The 20,451-nt window shown below is 49.4% G+C and overlaps 1 protein-coding gene across 1 annotated transcript; it reads right to left on the bottom strand.

Annotated features, from left to right (window-relative positions):
* Window positions 1-1,218: 1,218 nt before the first annotated feature.
* Window positions 1,219-8,135, bottom strand: Kif12 (kinesin family member 12). The gene is made up of 19 exons (XM_041632526.1): window positions 8,014-8,135; window positions 7,855-7,920; window positions 7,687-7,765; window positions 7,182-7,309; window positions 7,017-7,092; window positions 6,571-6,705; window positions 6,308-6,443; window positions 5,259-5,350; window positions 4,939-5,095; window positions 4,286-4,404; window positions 4,093-4,197; window positions 3,499-3,604; window positions 3,342-3,432; window positions 3,114-3,200; window positions 2,736-2,820; window positions 2,567-2,665; window positions 2,002-2,105; window positions 1,804-1,922; window positions 1,219-1,545 (listed from the first exon to the last, which is right to left on the bottom strand). Exons 1-19 carry the CDS (start codon window positions 8,037-8,039, stop codon window positions 1,406-1,408), a joined length of 1,950 nt encoding a protein of 649 aa, XP_041488460.1. The 5' UTR covers window positions 8,040-8,135; the 3' UTR covers window positions 1,219-1,405.
* Between the last annotated feature and the right edge of the window lie 12,316 nt (window positions 8,136-20,451).

Below are 20,451 nucleotides of genomic sequence, written 5' to 3'. Positions count from 1 at the left end.
TTCTCTTTCCACATGTGGGTCCTGTGGATTGAACTCGAGCCCACAGGCACGGCAGCCAGTGCCTTTGCTTGCTGAGCCATCTCACCAGCCGCACACCATGATGTTTGTGTGTGTGCTACGGACTGGTGCTTATCAACTGAGCCATCTCCAGGGTCAGGGCTATTAATTCTATCAAACTGTCAAGTGACTAGAACTTTTGCTTTGACCAAACTCTTGGCAAAAGAAGCCTCTTGTGACATCATTTCCAAACGCCAGAGAATTTCATCTCCATAAGAGTCAAGTAAAGGAACACCACAGTTGTGCCCATTTTGGACACAAGGTAACCTGGGCTCAGAGCAACTAAGTTGCCCAGGACCCCTTGTGGAGAAGCAGCTAGTGATTAGAACCTGTGTGGAGAGCCTGCTCTGGCCTCTACTTTGACCCCTGACCTTTGAGGGACATTATGGTCTCTGCTGAAATCCCCCAGATGTCCAGTAACAAAAGCACGCTTCTGTTCCTTGGGGGCTGCATCCTGGGCTGAATTAGTTATTCCCAGCTTCCAGAAACTTCTCTACTCAGACTCAGGAGTCGGGGAGACTCAGAAAAGCCTAAGACACACCGCATTCAGAAGGGCCTTATCTTTTTGCCCCTGTTCCTGAAGGAAGCATGCTTTGGAGAATGCCGGGTGAGCAAGCCTGGGGTCTTCCTGGTCTTGTATCGGGGAGTATGGTGGAGAACTGGTCCTTGTATCCACAGTTGGGCCACCCTATTTAGAGACAGGAGGTCTCCAGGACAGTCCAGCAGCCCTCCAACAGGCCCAGGCTCCCAGATGATCCTAACTGGCTCGGCCGGCTATTTCCCCACGGCTCCCACAGGCCTATGGCCGAGGCTTGCCTGCGTGGAGCCCTGGCTAGTCCCATAGCTCAGCTCTCAGAGGAGTCCCTACCGGATGCCCCAGTTACGTACCTCAAACCAAGGTGTCTATTCCGTTCTCTGCCAATCTCTGCCAAGGTGCTGCTTTACCTTACGTGGGGTCAATATGACCAAGACACACACCTAAGTATGGGGACTTCTCGACAGCCTTCTGTAGCTCCCCTATGCCCAAACTCTGGATGTGGCTATAGCATCCTGAAGTCTTTGGGTTTTGCTGTCAGCCCTACAGCCTCTTCCAGTCCTCATGGAAGTGACACTTCCTAGATGGCCACCCAGAGCACAAGACCAACTGGATTACAGCTGATTTCTTGCTTTATTCAGATGCCTACACCCACTGCCAGTGTCTTCTGAACCCAGCCTCAGGTTCAAGGTCTGGGAGGGGGCAGGGGAGGTCTTACTAACTTTGAATTCCCCAGATCTACCCAGCAACATGTCTTTCTCCTTCACAAACACAGAGATGCAGGCCTGGTGGGAAGAGCCAGTCTGGCAGTCTTTAACGAGGAGAGAGGCCCTGGCTAGGGCCCTGCATGATCTCACTGGGCTGTGACTGACTCTGGCCGAGGTTCAGGGAGTTGATGATCTGGTGTGTGACGGCCTCTGGCCTCTGAGTCAGGTTCGGGATCCCAGATCCTCCTAAGGAGCAATGAAACTCAAATCCTGTTTGCCCCGGTCACCTGCCAAGCTACTGAGAGCCATGTTCTTCTGTGGAAGCCTCAAACACTTTCTCCAAGTCCCAGGCTTCAGCAGAGGTCACGACTAAGGAAGAGGACCCTGCCAGGAGACTCAAAGGCTGGGACCAGGAAGGCCTTCAAAATCACTCCTAATCATTTCCCAGTCAGTTCAAGATGGGAACCCCATGGCCCATAAAGTACTCAACCCCCACTTTTTTACCTCTTAGCATGGGTGACAAGTTTGAGGACCCAGTGGGCATGGGTGGTGCAGAGGGTACCACCTCCTCCCCTATCAGCATCTCTGCCAGGACTTGTGTCTGTGTCCAGTCACTATGGCTCCTGGATGGATGTGGAGGAAGAATGAACCTAGTGTCTCCAGGCCTCCCACTCCCACTCCAGTACCCCAAGTTTGACCCACCTCTCTCGTGGGGGCTTGGAAGAGCCGGGGCTTGGTGGAGGTGCTGAGGGTGGGGGCCATGCAGAAAGAGATATGTGACCTGGGGCCTCAGGCACTAGTTCCTGCTGAAAAGACCAAAGCCCACACTGGGTGAGCTCAGGCCTTCATGTCTGGGTACCATTTCCCCAGTGCTGACCTCAGCTATGCCAGCAGCACAGGATACCAAGAACAGAGGCCAGTATGAGAAGTCTGTGGCCTACAGGTGGTTCTTGTAATGCCTGTCCCCAGTACTGGGAGCTCCTTGAAGGCAGAGACCAAAACAGAGGTGGGCCCAAAGCTTAGGATGGCTTGGGGAGATGTCCAGAAGGCATGGGTGATGGATGAAGAAGTGGATGGAGACATAGATATGTAAGTGAGCGAGACGGTGCTCGCCTAAAGAAGGCAGGACCGGAGGCCAGGCAAGCAGACATTCCACACCCTGGGCAGGGAGAGACCCAGACGGAGACTTCACCCCCACGTCCCAGTCCAGAGCCCTGGAATCACCAGTGTCTCCAGCTCTCCAGACTCACCTTTTGGCCTTTCTTACCTGTGGCACATGGCACTCCCTCCATGGGCAGGCCCAGTGGGTCAGGGGTACTCGGCACAGAGGACAGAGGTGAAAGCAGGGGCAGAAGGGGGGCAGGGCCTGCAAGAGGGCTGATATGACTATGACATTCCATCTTGTCTTCCACAACCCGGGGTGAGTGGGGACTCACACGGCAGGAGGCAGCTGGACCCATGGAGCGGGGGCACATGGGGGCAGAGCCCTGCTGGGGAAGGGCAGGAGCAGAATGGAGGTGCCTGGGAAGAAAAGTGGGGTCTGAGCCTTCAGTTCTCAACCTTGATACCTCTGTATGACCTCACCTGCTCATTCGCAAACAACTCCGTGAGGCGGCCAGACCAAGACCCCACCTCCCAGAAGAGGGGCCCAGTAAATTCATGGTCCAATGATTAGCTGAGGGTAGCACAGGCAGCCAGGAGGTGACAGAGGCGGAAGCCAAAGGCAACGCTCAGAATCAGAAGCCTGACGTGGACTTCATGAAGTCCCCTCTGCCAGTTTCCACGCCCCCCGGCCTTTCATATGGCTAACTCACCTCTCCAGTTCATGGACCTGCTGGGCCAGGACACGCTGCTCTGCCCGGGCCAGGTCCCGACTGCTCCGCAGTTGTCTCATTTCCTTCCTATCAGGGGTCGGCCCAGGTAATGGAGGCAGGACCAACACCACCAAGGGGAGCAGAAAAACAGGGATGAGTAGGTAGTATCTTGGCCAAAGTAGATGAGCAAAACAGGGTAGGGATAGGGTTGGCCCCATCCTGCTTTACCTAAGCCTCTCATTCTCCAGCATAAACTCCTGCAGCATGCCATAGAGGTTCCGCTGGGCCCAGGCCACCCGGGCCCCGTGGATCCCTGGTGCTGTGGAGAAGCAGAGCATTGCTGTGCTGCTACCCACACGCCTCCCGGCCCCCAGAGGGCTCCTACCCTTAGTCCGCATTTCATCCAGCTGGGACCGCAAGTGACGATTCTCCTCTTGGAGGTGCAGCAGCTCAGCCGCTCCTTGCTGGGGGGGCTTTGTTCCAGGGGACTGCTGAGGAAGAAACCCAGGGTCCCTGTTTATGACAATACAGGCTGGTACACTGCACAAGAGCTTCCTGGGATGGGGGATTTGTGGAGCCCAAACTCCAGCCCCTGCTTCACTTGCCAGCTCTGTGTGCTGGCCCAGGCTGCACCTTGTCCTCGCTGGGCCATCCTGAAGGGACTCGGAACCAGACTTGATTCCGCGCCCAAACTCAGTTCTGGCCCAGTCTTAGCTTAGATTGTGATTCCCCAAATTAACCAAGTATCAGACCCCATATTAGACCTAACCAGCTCAAATCCTGGATATATCCTGATAACAACCCAGGTTAGTCTTTAGCCCTAGGTTTGCCCAGACTCTAACTGTGACACAGACCCTTGACTATGACCCTGACATCAATCATGACATCATTCCCAGGATTCCAACCCAAATTCCAACTCTGATCCAGTCCCAGACTTCAACCAGGATGATGACTCAGGCTCTGGCTGTTGCCCACCCACCTTGGGACCCTGTGGCCGGGTGGTGACCCTCTGAGCTCGGCTTGCATATCGCAGGGTGCTGAGAGTCTCAGGAAGGCACTGGGCTGACGGAGACACGCAGGCAACCTAGAAAGGACCTCCCCTGAGTGCGTCTATGGAAGAAACCCTTCCTCAGGGCCCAGCCCCTCTACCAGCTCCCCTGTCCATCGGATACCATGAGGGTGACCCCATGGCCCCCAAGTGAGTCTGCCAGCAACTTGGTGAGCTTGCTGTCTCGGAAGGGAATGTGACTCTGCTTCCTCTGTGGGTCCAACAGCAGGGAGATGCAGTGGCCTGGTGGGAAGAGGGAGACCCAGAGAAATTGCACTGTGTGCCCAAAGTTGTCTGGCTGGACTGCTACGGAGCAGGAAGCTCAGCCAGACCAGTGAAAGTGGAGTCTCACTTTTCACGTTGGTGTCCAGCAGCAGACTGAGTTCTCTGGAGGTACGGGTGTGGTGCCCACCCAGTGTCCAACATTCAACAGAGACTCGAGAGATCTCCAACAAATAACTAACTGAAAAGGGACATCACCCACAGCTCCCACACCACAGGCAAGTATTGAGGCCAGTTCCCTAGGGATTTGGGGCCAGCCATGCAGTTGGGTACACAGACCCATTCCTTTCTCCTTACTGTGTCTGTCTTCCAATTGTATATGTGTAATGTTGCTGACCTCAGAATGATAACCAGAGGGGGAAAGTTAGCTTCAGACCTGATACCGGAACTCCAGCCCTCATCTGTAACTACAAGACCCACAGTCTCCCTAGTATAGCAATGGATCCAGAGCAGAGAAGGGACCCAGAAGTCAGGTCTGTAGGCCCCAGTTCTTACCCAGTGCCAATAGACTGCGGTTAATACTATTGGCCTCAAGCATCAGCTGCCCTCGGGATCCTGTTGCTGCCACCTTCTCACTGCCTGCCAGGTCCACGAAGCACAGCTTGCCCCCAACAGGAGGTTCCCCAGGGTCCACAGGGGGTACCTGCTGAGGCTGGTGGAGCAGGGCTTGATGGGAATTTGGAGAAGACTGTCTCCATCAAAAGTCACATGGTCTTCAAGTCAAAGGATCCCCCCCATACACCCAGAAAATCCCATGTAGAGGCAGATCTTTGTTGGTCACTTTTCCCCAGCCCTCTCCCAGGCTGGGTACTCACAGATGGGCAGTTGACATAGAGAGTGAGCAGGGCATGGCTTCTGCTGGAGGCCTGGTTCAGGGTATGTGAGGAGCTCTGACGGCGGTTGAGACCTGGGGAAGGGGACATCAGGAGCTGTACCAGCTAAGAAGAATGGGCCATCCATCCCCCAGGAGCGGGATGTCAGAGAGGTTCTCAGACAGAGGCACAAAGGACCGGCTTAGGGAGGGAGTATGTGAGGAGAGAGAAGGCTGAGAAGCACCTCTCCTGCTGTGTGGAAAGGAAGCAATGAAACAGAGTTCCGCAGAGAGTAGAATTGCGGGGCCAGGGCCAGTGTTTGTGTCCCCAGGTCTGCCAGAGGAGGGTTCTCAGTAAATGCTCAGGTGAGAAACTAATGCTGGAAGAGTAGGATCTCATAGAGAAGCTAGGCTAAGGGGCATGGCCATTGCCTTAGGCTCTGCAGGAGTGGAAGGCATGAATCAAGAGGAATGAGCAAGAGGCATGGGGAGGCGATCTGGAGGCAAGGCAACCAGCTTGTGGACACCTTTGCCACATCTTTGAATTGCTGCTTGACTGGCCCTTCTCTGCTGGTGTGGGACAATGGTCTGTAGCCTGTCAATTGTATTTTAAATAAATGCTGATTGGCCAGTAGCCAGGCAGGAAGTATAAGCAGAACAACCACACAGGAAGTAGAGGTGGGGCAATGAGAATTCTGGGAAGAGGGAAACTCTTTCAGCAGTCCTGGCCCAGCCACAAAAGAAATAAGATGTGACTGTCTCGTTAAATAAGGTACTGAGCCATGTGGCTAACATAGACAAGAATAATGGGCTAATATAAGTTATAAGAGTTAATAAGAAGCCTGAGCTAATGGGCCAATCAGTTTATAGTTAATGTAGGCCTCTGTGTGATTTCTTTGGGATTGCAGGAACCAGGCAGGTAAGAAAAAACTCAGTCAACACTCTGCCACAAGTGTTCTTTCTTAAGTCCCAATTCCAGCAGCCCAGATCCCCAGGGTGCCTCAGAGGGAGTTGAAGAATCTTTGCTCACAAAGTTTCCGTGAAGCTGCCTACCCATCTGCAGGAGCTCCATCAGGGCCTCCAGACTGCCAAACTCCACCACCCGAAGCTGCTCCACATAGAAGCCTCGAGCCTTGCTCCACCTAACAGGCAGAGGCCGCGTAGACCCCAGGCTCAGCAAGTCCCGAACCTGGGAGAGGAGGAAGAAGCAGGCTCAATACACTCACAGCCCTTTGACAATGGTCCCTCCCCCCCCCTTCTGCGTCTTAGCATCCTTGGTCCTTGGAATATATGGCCTTCTTCTATCATTCGCCTACCTGCTCATTGTAGATCTCCAGATAGGAGGCTCGGAGGGTGACAGGGAAACCCAGGTGATGCACACGATCTAACAGCCAGGCGAAGGTCCTCTGCATAATGCCAGTCAGGCTGCGGGGCACGGGCACCCCTTCCCCCTGGGGTCAAAGACAGCAGGAGCTGCAGCAGCATAGTCAGGGCTACCCTCTTAGCAGTGCACTAACTGTGCTATAAGCGATACCACGCCCCCCACACAATGTCATTGGAATCTCAGCCAATAGTTCATCAGTGCCACCCCATAGACAAATTAAAGTTCCAAACTCTGCAAGACCCTGGGCACCTTCCCTTCCTCAGACACCAAGGAAATAAACCAATGGGGCGGGATTTATTTGACCACGCCCCTTCCGCCCAGTAGTCCCGCCCACAAGCCGAAGGTGGTGGGTGGACTGAGCTCAAACCAGTTACTCACCTGCGGAGGGGGTCCTGTCAGAGTGTAAGTCTTGCCCGATCCTGTCTGGCCAAAAGTGAAGACCGTGCAGGAGAAACTGCGGGTGACAAGGGCGTGGCTGGCCCCAGGAGGCAGAGATGGGCAGGTGCGGAGACCCATTCCTGGTGCAGCCCACGCCTCACTCACCCTTGCAGCGCCAGCTCGCCCAGGCGCTTCACCCCGCATGCTCTGAACACGTCCTCCTGCGTGCACGCTCCATCCAGTACCGCACCGAAACGGAATGCCATGTCGGGGCCTCCACCTGGGGGCCTCACCTGGAATGGGGATAGCATTTGAGCGGGCACTGTGCAGGGCCAGGCAACCGGGAGGGCGGGGCACTCTGAAGGAAGGGTCTTTAGAGTAGATGCAACACCTTGGAGGGGACAGACTCTCTAGGATGAGTGAGGCACTGTGTAGGGTTGGGGCTTTTGAAGAGGCGGACACTCTAAATTAGCTGTGTATCTAGGAGGAGTAGGGCATTCTGGGGTGGGAGAGGGCACCATGGGGAGGCGGGACAATTAAAAGGAAGGCGGGGCGCTCCTTAGAGGAGGGGCAATCTGTGGAAAGAAGGATCCTAAGGCAATATTGCTCCATTTGGGCACCAGGGTCCCCTCCAGTGGTTCCTTTGCAGAGGTTGTGGAAGGTTTCTCACCTGCAGAGTCCGGGTCCCTGAACAGTGTAGAGCGCTCTGCTCCCCTCTATGCAGCTCTGCAGTGCTCATGGGACGCACCCTAGTATCCAGGAGAGACCAGGTGGTCCATCCGGCTAGTGCTTTTGGTCCCTTCCTGACCCCGGTGCTACCTAGCCCATCCATCCTTACCTGAGCACCACTTGAATGGGGGTTTCTGGTCCTTCTGGGCCCTGCTCCAGGCTCCACACTGGGTCTCTGTGGCCACAAAGAGAGTTACCATCACTGTGCTTCCGTTCTGTCCTCTGGGCGTGCCTCAAGGGCTCCGAAACCTCACATGAATATGCTTACCCATCAGGAGACCCACGTTCCTCCATGTCCTGTTCTGCACACGATTCCTTTCCTTATCCTGTATCCCCTCCTTTTCAACAGCGGGACTGTCCACACACACCTTACATTCTCCTCCCAATCCCCCACAACCAGTCATCCAGAAAGACTCCAACCTGCTAGCAAGTTAAAGATTTACCCACCCCACCCCATGAAGTGGGGAAGTCCCATGCCAGGACATTCTAACTAGGGGGTTCTGGAGTCTGAGGATCCCTTGCTTTTGGCCAGTCTCTTCTGGTGGAATCCAAAGGACCACCCAGACCATTCTTCTTTGTCACAGAGAGACACAAATCAGCCGTGGGAAGGACTCAACCAAGGCAACAGAGCCAGAGAAAGAACTAGGTTCTTTTGGCATACACCCTCCCTCTCACAATAGCTCAGTCCCCCCCCCCCCCCACATACACACCACTGTGCCAAGCCCAGGAAATAGAGGACCACAGAAAACCTGGCTGGGAGGCCTCTAGGCTGAGCTGACATCAGCTTCCCAGCATCTGGTTAAACATTGGTGCACCTGCCTCTGCCAGGCCAGAGCTAATCCAATGCCAGTGTGGTGTGTAACCCCATTGGTCTGGCTTACCAGAGCAGCACCGGTAGCAGGGACATCTATGAGTGTTCTCAGACTGAGCCATCACTTGCTGGTCACCAGGATGACCTATGTAGACCTGCCTGTTGCTGCTGAGGACACAGGTGGCGACAGCCAAGGGTGTGGGGTCTGTGGGGAAGCACAGAGGCCTGTAGCTGGGGGTGCATGGAATGAGAGGCCAGGCCAGGTGCTCCAAGTGGAGCACACACTTCAGGAAGGCAGGGAGAGGTGCAGGGATGTGGCAAGGGGAGATGCTTGAGGGGCTGGCAAGGGGTGATCCTCTGCACTCCTCGGAGAACTAGGAAGCCAGTAAGGGTCACAAATAGGGAACTGGCCATCAAGTTGCCATTGCTGTTGAGTCAGCAAGAGGGCAAGAGCACAAGAGTGCACAGGAGGCATCGTGGGCAGCCTCTGTCACGGACTTCCACTCTGGGCTGATGGTAGAGGTGATGGTGGGAAGAGCTAGGCCTTGAGCAAATCAAAAGCAAATGGTAGATGGGGTATGTAAAGAGGAATAAGTAAATATAACTGAAGACCTGGTCCCTCGCTACCCGTCCCTACCACAGGTACACTTAAGTATGGGCTTGTGCCATGGTGCAGTATGACTGTCAGAGGACAATGTTAGATGCAGATCTTGCTGTCCACTAAGGACAGGGCAGATTGATGTAGCTAAGCTGGCAGAGTGCTTGCCTAGAATGAATGAAGCCCAAAGTTGAGTATCTAATACCACAAAAAACTAGGCACATGCATGTAATACCAACACTCAGGAAGGACATGCAGACATCAGAAGTTCAAGGTCATCTTCGGTTCATAGAAAGTTCACGGGCAGTCTGGAATCCATGAGAACCTGTGTAATGGTTAGTCTTGATTGTCAGCTTGACAGGATCTGGTGTTATTTAAAATACAAACTGAGCACTCATTGGGGAATTCTTTTGATCTGACTGTTTGGGGTGGGAAGACACACTCTAAATATGGGTAGCACTTTCTGGTAGCAGCCTGAAAATAAGGACATGGGAGAAGGAAACTTAGCTTTTTGCCTGCTTACCCTCACTTTGCAAGCAAGTTCATCTGCCCTGTTGCTGCCTCTGCTGCAGCATTCTTTTGCAGATATTAGAACCAGCTTGTTCAGGCTTCAGCACAGAGGAGAAATAGACAAGTCCACCGTCATAAATGGTTGCATCAGGGTTCTCTAGCGGAGCAGAAATGATTGGATGAATATATATATATTAAAAAGGGGTAGATTGGCTTACAAGACACAGTCTGGTACTCTAGCAGTCTTTGGTGTGGGAAGTCCTTCTGTATATGTATTGCTTTTATTGGTTAATGAATAAAGAAACTATTTGGCCTGTGATAGGGTAGAATAGAGCTAGGCAGGAAAACTAAACTGAATGCTGGGAGAAAGTAGGTAGAGTCAGTGAGACGTCATGTAGCTGCCAGAGGAGAAAGACGTGAGCTGTCAGCTGAAACCTTGCCTGTAGGCCACAAACCTCATGATAAAATATAAAATAATAGAAATAGGTTAATTTAAAATATAAGTGCTAGCTTGAAATATGTATAAATTAATAGGCCAAGGAGTGATTTAATTAGTACAGTTTCTGTGTGGTTATTTCAAGTCTGGATGGTCGGAAACAAATGAGCAGCCTCGGACAACAAGGCTGAGACACAATAGATGCTCACTGTATATGAGGCTGGAAGTCTCAGCACTCCAATATGCCACTGCAGGCCTGGAGGGATGCTGCAGAGCCACTGTCGTCAGCCCATGGTGGAAGGAGGAAGAAACTGGATTTGGATATTAGGAAAGAATGGTGGCAGCCTTGGCGGCAGCAGCAGCAGCAGCAGCAGCAGCAGAAGCAGAAGCAGAAGCAGCAGTAGCAGTAGCAGTGTAGATACACGCATGAACAGAGTGAATGAGCTTTGCCAGCAAGACTGTAAGGCAAATAGCCAAAAAGAAATATGTTTTTCCCTTAGGAAAGTTTGTATCTATGCTGCCACTGGAATGTGCCCCCCACATTAAGAGAGTTCTTCTTCCCATCTAACCGTTGGTGACACCATCTGTGGGCTGGAGGCCTGGGTTAAATAAGGAGGAGGAAGCAAGCTGAACTCGAGTCTCTGCCTCCTGACTGTGGGATGTCCTTTTCTATATGTGTGGTTTTGTTGGTTGATGAATAAAGCTGTTTTGGCCAATGGCTTAGCAGAGTAAAGCAAGGTAGGAGATCTGAACAGAGACAGAGAGAGTGTGAGGAGTCAAAGGGGCACTGTGTAGCTGCTGAAGGAGAAAAATGCCAGAACTTTACCAACAGGCCACAGCTTGATGATGATACACCGATTAACAGAAATGGGTTAATTTAAGATGTAAAAGCTAGCTAGGAATACTCCTAAGCTATTGACCACACAGTGTTATAATTAATATAGTTTCTGTGTGATTATTTGGATCTTCACAGTTGGGAAATGAACGTGCAGTCTCCTTTTACAGATGTAATGTGACCATGCATCTCAGTTTCCTCTGCTGTCACTTTCCATGGTGAACTGTGTGTCCTCAAACTGTGAGCCAAAATAAATCCTTCTTGAAGTGTGTTGTAGTCACAGTGTAACTAACCAAGAGGTTAAATCTGATCATGAAAGAACATCTAAAGCTATTTTTTCAAGTTTTACCCTCATCATGATTTTTGTTCTGTTTTTGGAGTGGATCTGTGAATTCCACTTTCTCTTGAAGTATCAAGAACCATTTTTGCATCCAAAAGAGTTGAAGATATGTTATCTCTTTGAGATCATGATTCTGAACACTGAGCTTTCTTTTTAATTTCATTGACCATTAGTCAGGACATGACAGGTCACAAAATACTTTTGTCACATTGACACATTTAGAAAAAGTGAATTAAAAAATAATGTTCTGGAAAAGAGATGTTTTCTAACCTGAATCCCCCTCCCCCTTTCGTTTAAAATAATGTCAAACTAGCCATGGTGATGTAAACATTTAATCCTGGCACTCAGAAAGCAGAGGGAGGCAGGTCTCTGTGACTTAGATAGCAAGTTCCAGGCCAGCTACGGCTACATAATGAAACCCTGTCTAAAAATAAAATTTTTTGAATTTTTATCAAATCATATTATTATAGTGTTATTAATTATATATATGATATTGCTAAACACAGTTATGGTTTTAAAACCCTGTTTAAATAACTCATCTGAGCCAGGAAGATGCCTTGTGAGCAAAGGGACTTGAGGCTAAGACTGAAGACCTGAGTTTAATGCTTGGGACCTTAAGGTGGAGAGAGAGAACAGACTCTCACAGCTAAGGAAAAGAAGGAAGGAAATGGCATGGCTAAGAGCAGAAGGAAAAGAAGGAAGGAAATGGCATGGCTAAGAGCAGGGATTAATAAAATGAATAGCTGACACATAGAACAAAATAAAACGAAGACAAAAGTTGTCTTTTAAAAAAGTAATAATAATGAGGGGCTGGAGAGATGACTGAGCAGGTAGAAGCTAGTCTTTGCTCTCAAAAGGACCACAGTCCAGGTTCCCAATACTGCAGTTTCAGAACGATCCAGCTGGCCTCTGTTTAGAGGAGCCCAGTTTGTTATTAAGTAACGCTGCATGAGGAGTCAGGCCAACCAGTGTCTTGTCTTCTCCCTGCCAGGATCAGGAAGTGAGGATGATGAGGCTGGGGTCACTTCCTCCTCTTCTTCAGATGCCATCTTGATGAAAAGGCAGAAGTTGGCTTTTGAATGATACCATTAACTCGTATAAATACTAAACTAATTAATACAGAGAGAGAAGAACCCCCCCCCAAAAAATTTCAGCATCAGAAACAAAAAGGGGACCTCACTATGGATATTATAGACATTAAAAAATAAGATGCTTCTATCAATGTCGTTATGCTAATAAATCTAGAATTGGCCCCATCACTCACTTGGTAAAACGGTTAGGAGAGATGGGTACCTATCTGTGTGATCGTGAATCTCTTAATTTGTGGATTTGTAATTGAAAACCTCCCTACAAGGGAACTCTTGATCCAGGGGCCCTCGCTGGGGAATCTTACAAACACAGAAGAAGCAGTAAAGTCAATTTGAACAAACTCAGCCCTGGAGCCAAAGGGTACACTTTCAAGTCTTTCTCCTTCCTTCCTTCCTTCCTTCCTTCCTTCCTCCCTCCCTCCCTCCCTCCCTCCCTTCCTTCCTTCCTTTCTCTTTTTCTTTTTTAATGACTTAGTCCATGATATCCAATCCTTACAATGACATCAGACAAAAAGAAAATGTCAGGTATTAACTCTAATGAATACAAATATTAAAATCCCAAAGAATTGTCATCAGTCAAACACAGCAAGATATAAAATACAACACTTGAAAATCAACCAGTGTAGTTTAACACAGCTCAAGAAAAATGCCAAACATTATTCCAATAAATACTGAAAACAACTATAAAATTTAATGATTCTTCACAAGTTAAAAAAATATAAAAGCTCTGAGCAACAGGGAAGCATAAGATGGATACTCCTTAATTGAAAATAAGAAGATTATCTATGGAAAATCTATGTTTAACATATGATTTAGTGGTTAAAAGAACTCTTTCTTCCATGATCATGACACAAATTAGTAAAGTTGTCTCTTAGTATCCTTGGGAGGTTGGTTTCAGGGCACTCTCTCATACCAAAACCATGGGCACTCAAATTCCTTACATAAAATGCCCAGGTGGGACTTGGGAGCTGGCTCAGCAGGTAAGAGTGTTGACTATGCAAAGCAGGAAGACATGAGTTCAAATTTCCAGCCCAAGTGTGAAGAAAATCTGGGTATGGCTATGTTCAGATATCACCTCAATGCTAGGAAGGGTTGCTGAGGCATGCTGGTGGCCAGCCTAGCTCCAGACTGTGAGAGACCCTGTCGCAGAGGAATAGAGTGAGAAACAGAAAACCTGCTGGCTTCATCTGGTCTCTATTCACTATAGGCATAGATACTCTCAAATGTGTACACAGATGTGATACGGCACACTTCTATGCCCCCCCACACCTACAAAATAAACAAATAGAATGCACAGTATTTGCACATATTCCATGTAGTGTAGGTGATCTCTAGGCTCCTTATTTTGCTTACACAAAGCAAGTAGTGTGCGTGTAGCTGCTACAATGCATTTGGGAACTTATTTAGGGACTAACAGGGAAAGCTGTACGTGTTCTCCAGAGAGGAGCCCCTTCCTTGTAAGCTTGCCTACATTCTGATGAGCTGTTTGAATCTGTAGATGCAGAACGTACAGCTGCAAAGTCGAACAGTATAATAACCCCAGAAAGAGAAAAGTGGATGTTACAACTGAGAAGGAAGAAGTAAAGTTAGTAAAGCATGGTTTTCCACAGATGTGTGTGGGCAGGAAACTCAGAAGGTGCTCCAAACCAGTCTCCAAACACAGTCAATACCTGCACCTTATACCTTGTGAAAGCTTGAGTCTGACCCCCGAAGGTTCATGTGTCCGTGCTCCTGTCTTCAGTGTGGCTGTGAGAGGGCAGTAAGGCTCCTAAGAAAGTGGAAGAAAGTGGGGGAAAGTTAGGTCGCTGGGTCTCTGCCCTGGAAGAGATTGGTTAGTTATTGTGAGTCTTTCTGTTAGTTCGCTAGATAGGGCCATGGTACAAACAGTGAACCCAGCCTCTCCCATGATCTGGGTTCCTGTTCTGTCACATGATCTCTCCCTCCCTTTGCTCATTTCCACCATGATGCCACCTGCCATTAGCTGATGTCGGGGGTCAGGGGAATCGCCTGAAGTAAGCCAATGCGTATGGTAGTCCTTTGAACCTCCAAAGCTGTGGCATAAGTAAACGTAATTTTAAAAACTTAAAGATTGTTTAATTACGTATTTGTGTGTATGTGTGTGTATGTACGCAGTGTGTGGCTATATGAACATGAGTGTGCAGATATGTACGTCTCTGTGTGCATAAGCAGAAGCCAGAGCACGGTGTCAGGTACCCTCATCAGTGTCTGCATTGCTGCCTTGAAAGAGGTCTCTTATTGAACTGGAAGGTCATGTTTTGAATAGGCTGGCTAGTCAATCAGCTCTCAGGATCCTCGTTTCTCCTCCCAGTTCTGGGGTCACAGACAAGTGCAGCATGGTTTTTACATGAGTGCCGGGGGGTTGAATTCGGTTCCTCATACTTGCAGAGGAAATGTCTCGTCCACTGAGCCCTCCCTCTGTCTCCATTATCTCCCCACACTACATCCAGTCCCAGGTAGTTCATTACAGTGATAGAAAATAGATGAACACATGTATTATGTGTTAATTGCATATAAAATCTATAATCAAAAGTTAAAATGTCAACATTTATAAAAGTACCAAAATCAGCCCCTTAGAGTCAGGTGTGGGCGTGCACATCTATAATCTTAGGACTCCTGTGGCTAATGCAGGAGAGCCGAGAGTCTGAGGTACGCCTGAGTTACATCATAAGTTCTACTTCTTAAAGGCAAAACTGATGGAAGATATGCAGAAGTCCCACATTTACGATGGCAAAGGAGGCCATTCAGAGGTAGTTTAGAAGATGTGGACCACATTTCCTGCCGGCTGATATAATGAAGACTCAAGTCCATCGTGATCAGTGCTCCAGTAGGGACTTAGAAAGGAAAACTGGCAAACTGATGCTGAGGTCACATGGCCATGCGAAGGGCGGCAGTCTCCAGCATAAAGAAGAACAAGCTGGAGGGTGAATACCACCACATGCCGTGACGATGTAAGTCAGGCCTGGGGCACAGGCTTCTAATCCCAACCACTGGACAGGCCGAGGTTAGAGAATAACAAGTCTGAAGTTAGTCTGGGTAACCTAATGAGACCCTGTCTCAAAATATAAAGAGGATTGTGGTTATAGCTCAGTGGTGGAGTGCTTGCTTAATAGCTGAAAGGCTCTAAGTTCAACCTCAGTAGCACCGCAAAACAGAACAATAAAACTGTTACAGAATAGTATTTTAAGATATGTTACATTTGCTTATGCTGTGGAACATTTCTTTTTTTAAGATTTATTTATTTATTATATACAGAGTGTTCTGGTGTCAGCAGGCCAGAAGTGGTACCAGATCCAGATCTCACTACAGATGGTTGGGAGCCCCCATGTAGTTACTGGGGATTGAACTCAGGACCTCTGGAAGAGCAAGCAGTGCTCTTAACCACTGAGCCATTTAGCCAGCCCCTGTGGAATATTTCTTTAATGATGTCTTTGTTGATTCTTTTATGTTACATTTGTTTAATTCTGTGAAGCTGTGTTACTTTGCCTGTCTAAAACACCTGATTGGTCTAATAAACAGCTGAATGGCCAATAGCCAGGCAGGAGAAAGGATAGGCGGGGCTAGAAGGCAGAGAGAATAAATAGAAGAAGAAATCTGGGAAGAAGAAAAGGATCAAGGAACGAGAAAAGGAGGAGAGAAGGACTCCAGGGACCCAGCTACACAGCCAGACATGGAATAAGAAGGAACGAAAAAATGTACGATCCCAGAGGCAAAAGTAGACAGGATAAGTTAAGAAAACCTCCCTAGAAACAAGCCAAGCTAAGGCCGGTCATTCTTAAGAATAAGACTCACATGATTTATTGGGAATTGGGTGGCGAGCCCCCAAAAGATCCAAAAGAGTAAGAAACGACCAGCAGCATTAAATAGCACATCTGAGTGTAAAGTTACACTTATTCATTATGGTGCAAGGATGGATGAGTGGAAGAAGAGCCCCAGGCAGGATCTGGTTTATGACAATAAAACTGATTAATTTGGGAGAAAAGTTCCTCTTCAGCATATTGGGAGGATTTGTTGGCTGTCCTGTCCCTCAGACTGTCCACACATTAATGTGAAGTGCATTAGAACCAAGTTTACAGGAAAACCTAGATAGTGTCTTCATAGATAATGTCTTCCTGATTTTGGGAGCACGCAAAAATTCAAACAGTTCATACACACAAACACACACATGCACACCCCACCAAAAAATAGTGGGGCATTGGGCATATTGAAATGAAATGAGTGTGTGTGTGTGTGTGTGTGTGTGTGTGTGTGTGTGTGCGTGTGTACATTGCATATGCAGCCCTTCTGCAGGCCAAAAAATAACCTAAGAGCTCAATTTAGAACTGGAAAGAAATGCCAGGCATGGTGGCACATGGCTTTGATCCCAACTCTCAGGAAATAGAAGTAGGAGTATCTCTGTGAGTTCAAGACCAACCTGATTTATATAGCAAGTTCTAGACCTGTCAAGGCTATATGCTGAGATCTCCTCTTAACAGAAAAGAAAAAAAGAAGAAAAGTGGTTAGAACTGGCACTAAAATTGTGACCAATATTGCTTAAGAGATAATACCCAAGCCACCAAAGGAAGGGAATGAAAACTGTGGTAAGATGCCATGGTACACGCCTCAGAATGAACATAGACCTGCGTGTAATGATGTATGGCATGTTCACATGTTACAGGTCAGGGTGGAAACATCGTCATGTTTAGTGCTTCTGCTTCGTGATATGCACTAATTCTAAACATATTCATACCCCACTATTCCACTCAATCTGTGCCAACTAAAAAATGCACACATCCACCAAAAAATGTTGCCAAGAACATTCTAGTAGCTTTAGAGTTACATTAGTCACCATTTCCATTACCCACGCTTCTCCTTCGGTTTTGTGCCTTCATCAGCACCATCTCCATAATCTATCACCTCCAATACCTTCATCAGCAGTGGTCTGATGGTCATCTAGTCACTCACACCATCACCCTCCCTGATGTCCCCACCAGCACCATCCATTGCAGCCATACTTGTTCATCAAAAGAACTGATGCAAGCCCTCCCGGCCTGGTGGCCCGTGAGTGCGGGGCTCGCTGCCCATCCCAGCTAGGTCTGCCTCTGCCTTTGCTCCCTCGATGGAGTACGAGGTATTCTAAGTGGTGACTGGTCCTCACAGGGCACAGCCCCAGACCTCACTAGAGGGCGGCAGAGCACCGTGCCAGCATGGACTTGGGGCTGACCACAAAGACACTTTGTCAGCTGAGTCCTGTGCAGTCTTTACCTCAGCATGTGCACTGATGAGGAGTAGACACTCAAGGTGGCTCTCTGAGTGTGTGACAGGACAAATTCAAGCAATCTGGGGTTTCTCCGCCCACATCCCTGCCCCCTACAACTCTAACACTGCTCCCCTGGAAAAATCCCACGCTGGTTCCCTTGGTATCTGAGTAAATTCTAAACTGTCTAGCCTGAGACCTGATATCGTTTGGCTATCTCACCTACTGGCTTTTCCTGTGTCCCGGCCTCCGAAGCTTATCCCCATGTTGCCACCTTGGCCAAGAACTCTACCTCCCTCCTGGTTGGTGATGGCCGTGCCCTGCAAGTCTTCCCGCGGAGAGCTCCTGTCACTCATCAGACTGTTAGAGGCTGTTCTTGGAGCTTCAGTCTCCATGACCTGGGGCAGGGGACACTGATGGTGAACAGGAACATGGCCTCTGAGCCGATATGGGACCAGAATCAGGGACTGTGGATAGAGGAAAGGAAGGAGCCAGAAAGGAGGCAAGAGGGCTGGTTAGGAGAGCTGGAGGTCCTGCCTCCCTCCATAACCCTTCTTCCCTCCCTGCCACCCTCCTCCCAACCACAAAACCTCAGCTTCATGATGTAAGGATTCATTTTGGGACTCATTTATCATGGAGATCATCAGCTCCTACTACAGAATGCTCTCAAATATTCCCAGAGATGGGTGACACTCTCTTTGCTGGGGCCAGCTGGCCTCTCAACCCAATCATCTGCAGATGGAGGAGGTCAGGCTCTGCTTGTTTTAGGGACACTGTGTATCAGTGCTCTTGGTTAGTCCTGGCCCTTCCGTGTGGTGGACTCAGGGAACAGAAGTCGTGTGGTCTAGGGCTCCCTCTGCTGCTGCCCAGAGTTTCCCCTTCACACCACTGGCGTTTCAGTGCTCACGCCAAGCAAGGCAAAGCAGAACCATGCAGGGCCTGCTGGTAGAGGTTCCCACTTGCTGTGATTGCTCATAAAAAGGTGTTGGTTATAGGACTCACTTCACAATGCCCTCCGGAGCAGGACACAAGTGACTGTGGCCACATTTTAAAGATGGAAAATCGAAGGAGGTGCTGGCTGGGGTAGTGTGAAAAACCCAAAGACCTCAAGCGGAGGTTGACACCCTGGCCAATCTCCTCCCTAGGGGACCTTAGCAGCTGTGTCAGGCTCCCACTGGACAACGGTCTGGGAGGGGGGGGTCAGGGTTCACTTCTACTACCCTAAACAAGTCCTGCCAACCCCGACTGCTTGGTGGAGGGATGAACGTCTGGCAAAGAAATGGTGACACCCTGAAGCCAGGCTTTGGTAGTAATGAGCCCCTCTAGACAGTGGGGGAGTCAAAGACTTGCCAGGGAGAGTGTCCTTGGCATTAACTTTCCTCTCAGAATGATGACACCTCTGGACAAAGATGCTCAACAGTATGCTGGACCATTCTTGCTCAAGGTTACCTCTGTGTCTGGAAACTTCTGTTTTGGAGGATGAGAATTCAGAGTCAAGGGTACTTTTCCATTTCCCGTGAATTAACTGAAATAGCCACTGTCTCCATCTGAGAGGCTAAATAACTTGTTCAACATCTAAGTGGTAGAGTGGGGACCAGAACTCATGTTCTGCCCCTGCTCTCTGCAGACTTCTCCCCAAGGCTGTCCTTGGATACCCAAAGTTTACCTTCTAGACAAGCCCTGGATCCCTGTGGAGGTCAGATGAGGGCTCGCAGGAGTAGGCTCTCTTCTTCTGCCATATGGGCTCGGGGATCAAATCCAGCTCTTCTGGTGTGGCGGCAGGTATCTTTACCCACTGAACCATCACACTGGCTCCCTTCCTCATGTACCAAGTTTGGCCTCAAGGTCACTATGTATTGAAAGATGGCACTGAACTCTCGATCCTCCTGCCTCTATGCCCCAAATGTCGGGATGGCAGACCTGTCCTACCATGTCTTGTTTTAAGTGGTACTGGGTTTAACCCTTCAAACATGCCAGGTGAGCACTGCGACGACCAAGCTACTCCCCCAGTCCTGTGTCTGTGTTTGATCCACCCTTCCTTCTGCTGAGGCTGTTCTTCCTCATGAGCCTTCTCCCAGGGTGATGGATTCCCTTCACTCCTTTCCAGCTCGGGATTAACTATGAACCTTTTCCTACGCTGGGCAGAATTCTGCACAGGCCCAGCCTGGAGAGCTGTTAGGATCCTGGAAGTCTCTTCTAATCATGGCCCTCTTCCTTCTTGGTAGGGGTGATGGGGAGGTGGTCATTGTGTTGGCTTGAATGTTAACTCTATGCACGTGATATGCAGGACCACAGGTCCATAATAATTATCCATGATGTCTCCGTGAGCACAGAATGGTTGCCAAAGAGAGGCCTTTCGCTCTTGCATGTCTACAAGGGAGTCAGATGTCTGCTTCCTGGAACTCAGACCTCTTCCGTGGGCCTGTGAGACTAGTGAGAGACTAGTGGGAGACTGACTAGATGCTCGGGCAGTGTCTGCTAAGACACTGGCTAGAACTGAGTACCATGGGACAACAAGAGCTAGAGGATCCAGGAAGGCTTACTGGAAGAGGCAGCACTGGCTAGGTCTGAAAACATGAAGAGAATGGGGACATCAGGAGAAAGGAAGAAAACATGTCAGGTTAATGGCCTAGTATGTGCAAAATACCAGAGGTGGCAGGAATAGAGTGGGGATCGAGTTCCTGGAGTCAGATTTCCGGGAAGTCTAGGGCACCTACCTGACTACAAACCTGTTTCTCTTCACACTTCTGGGTGGGGCAGTCCAGCCTCTGCTTTTCCAGGGGTCTGAGCCCCCATACCAACAGACGGGGACCTAGGACTGTCTAGGAACAATC

This window comes from Microtus oregoni, unplaced genomic scaffold (assembly GCF_018167655.1).
Source record: "Microtus oregoni isolate MIOR12 unplaced genomic scaffold, Mior012 000041F_ref0000270, whole genome shotgun sequence".
Lineage (NCBI taxonomy): Eukaryota > Metazoa > Chordata > Mammalia > Rodentia > Cricetidae > Microtus > Microtus oregoni.
The sequence above is the reverse complement of the archived record's forward strand: the minus strand, read 5'-3'. Positions and strand labels throughout refer to the sequence as shown.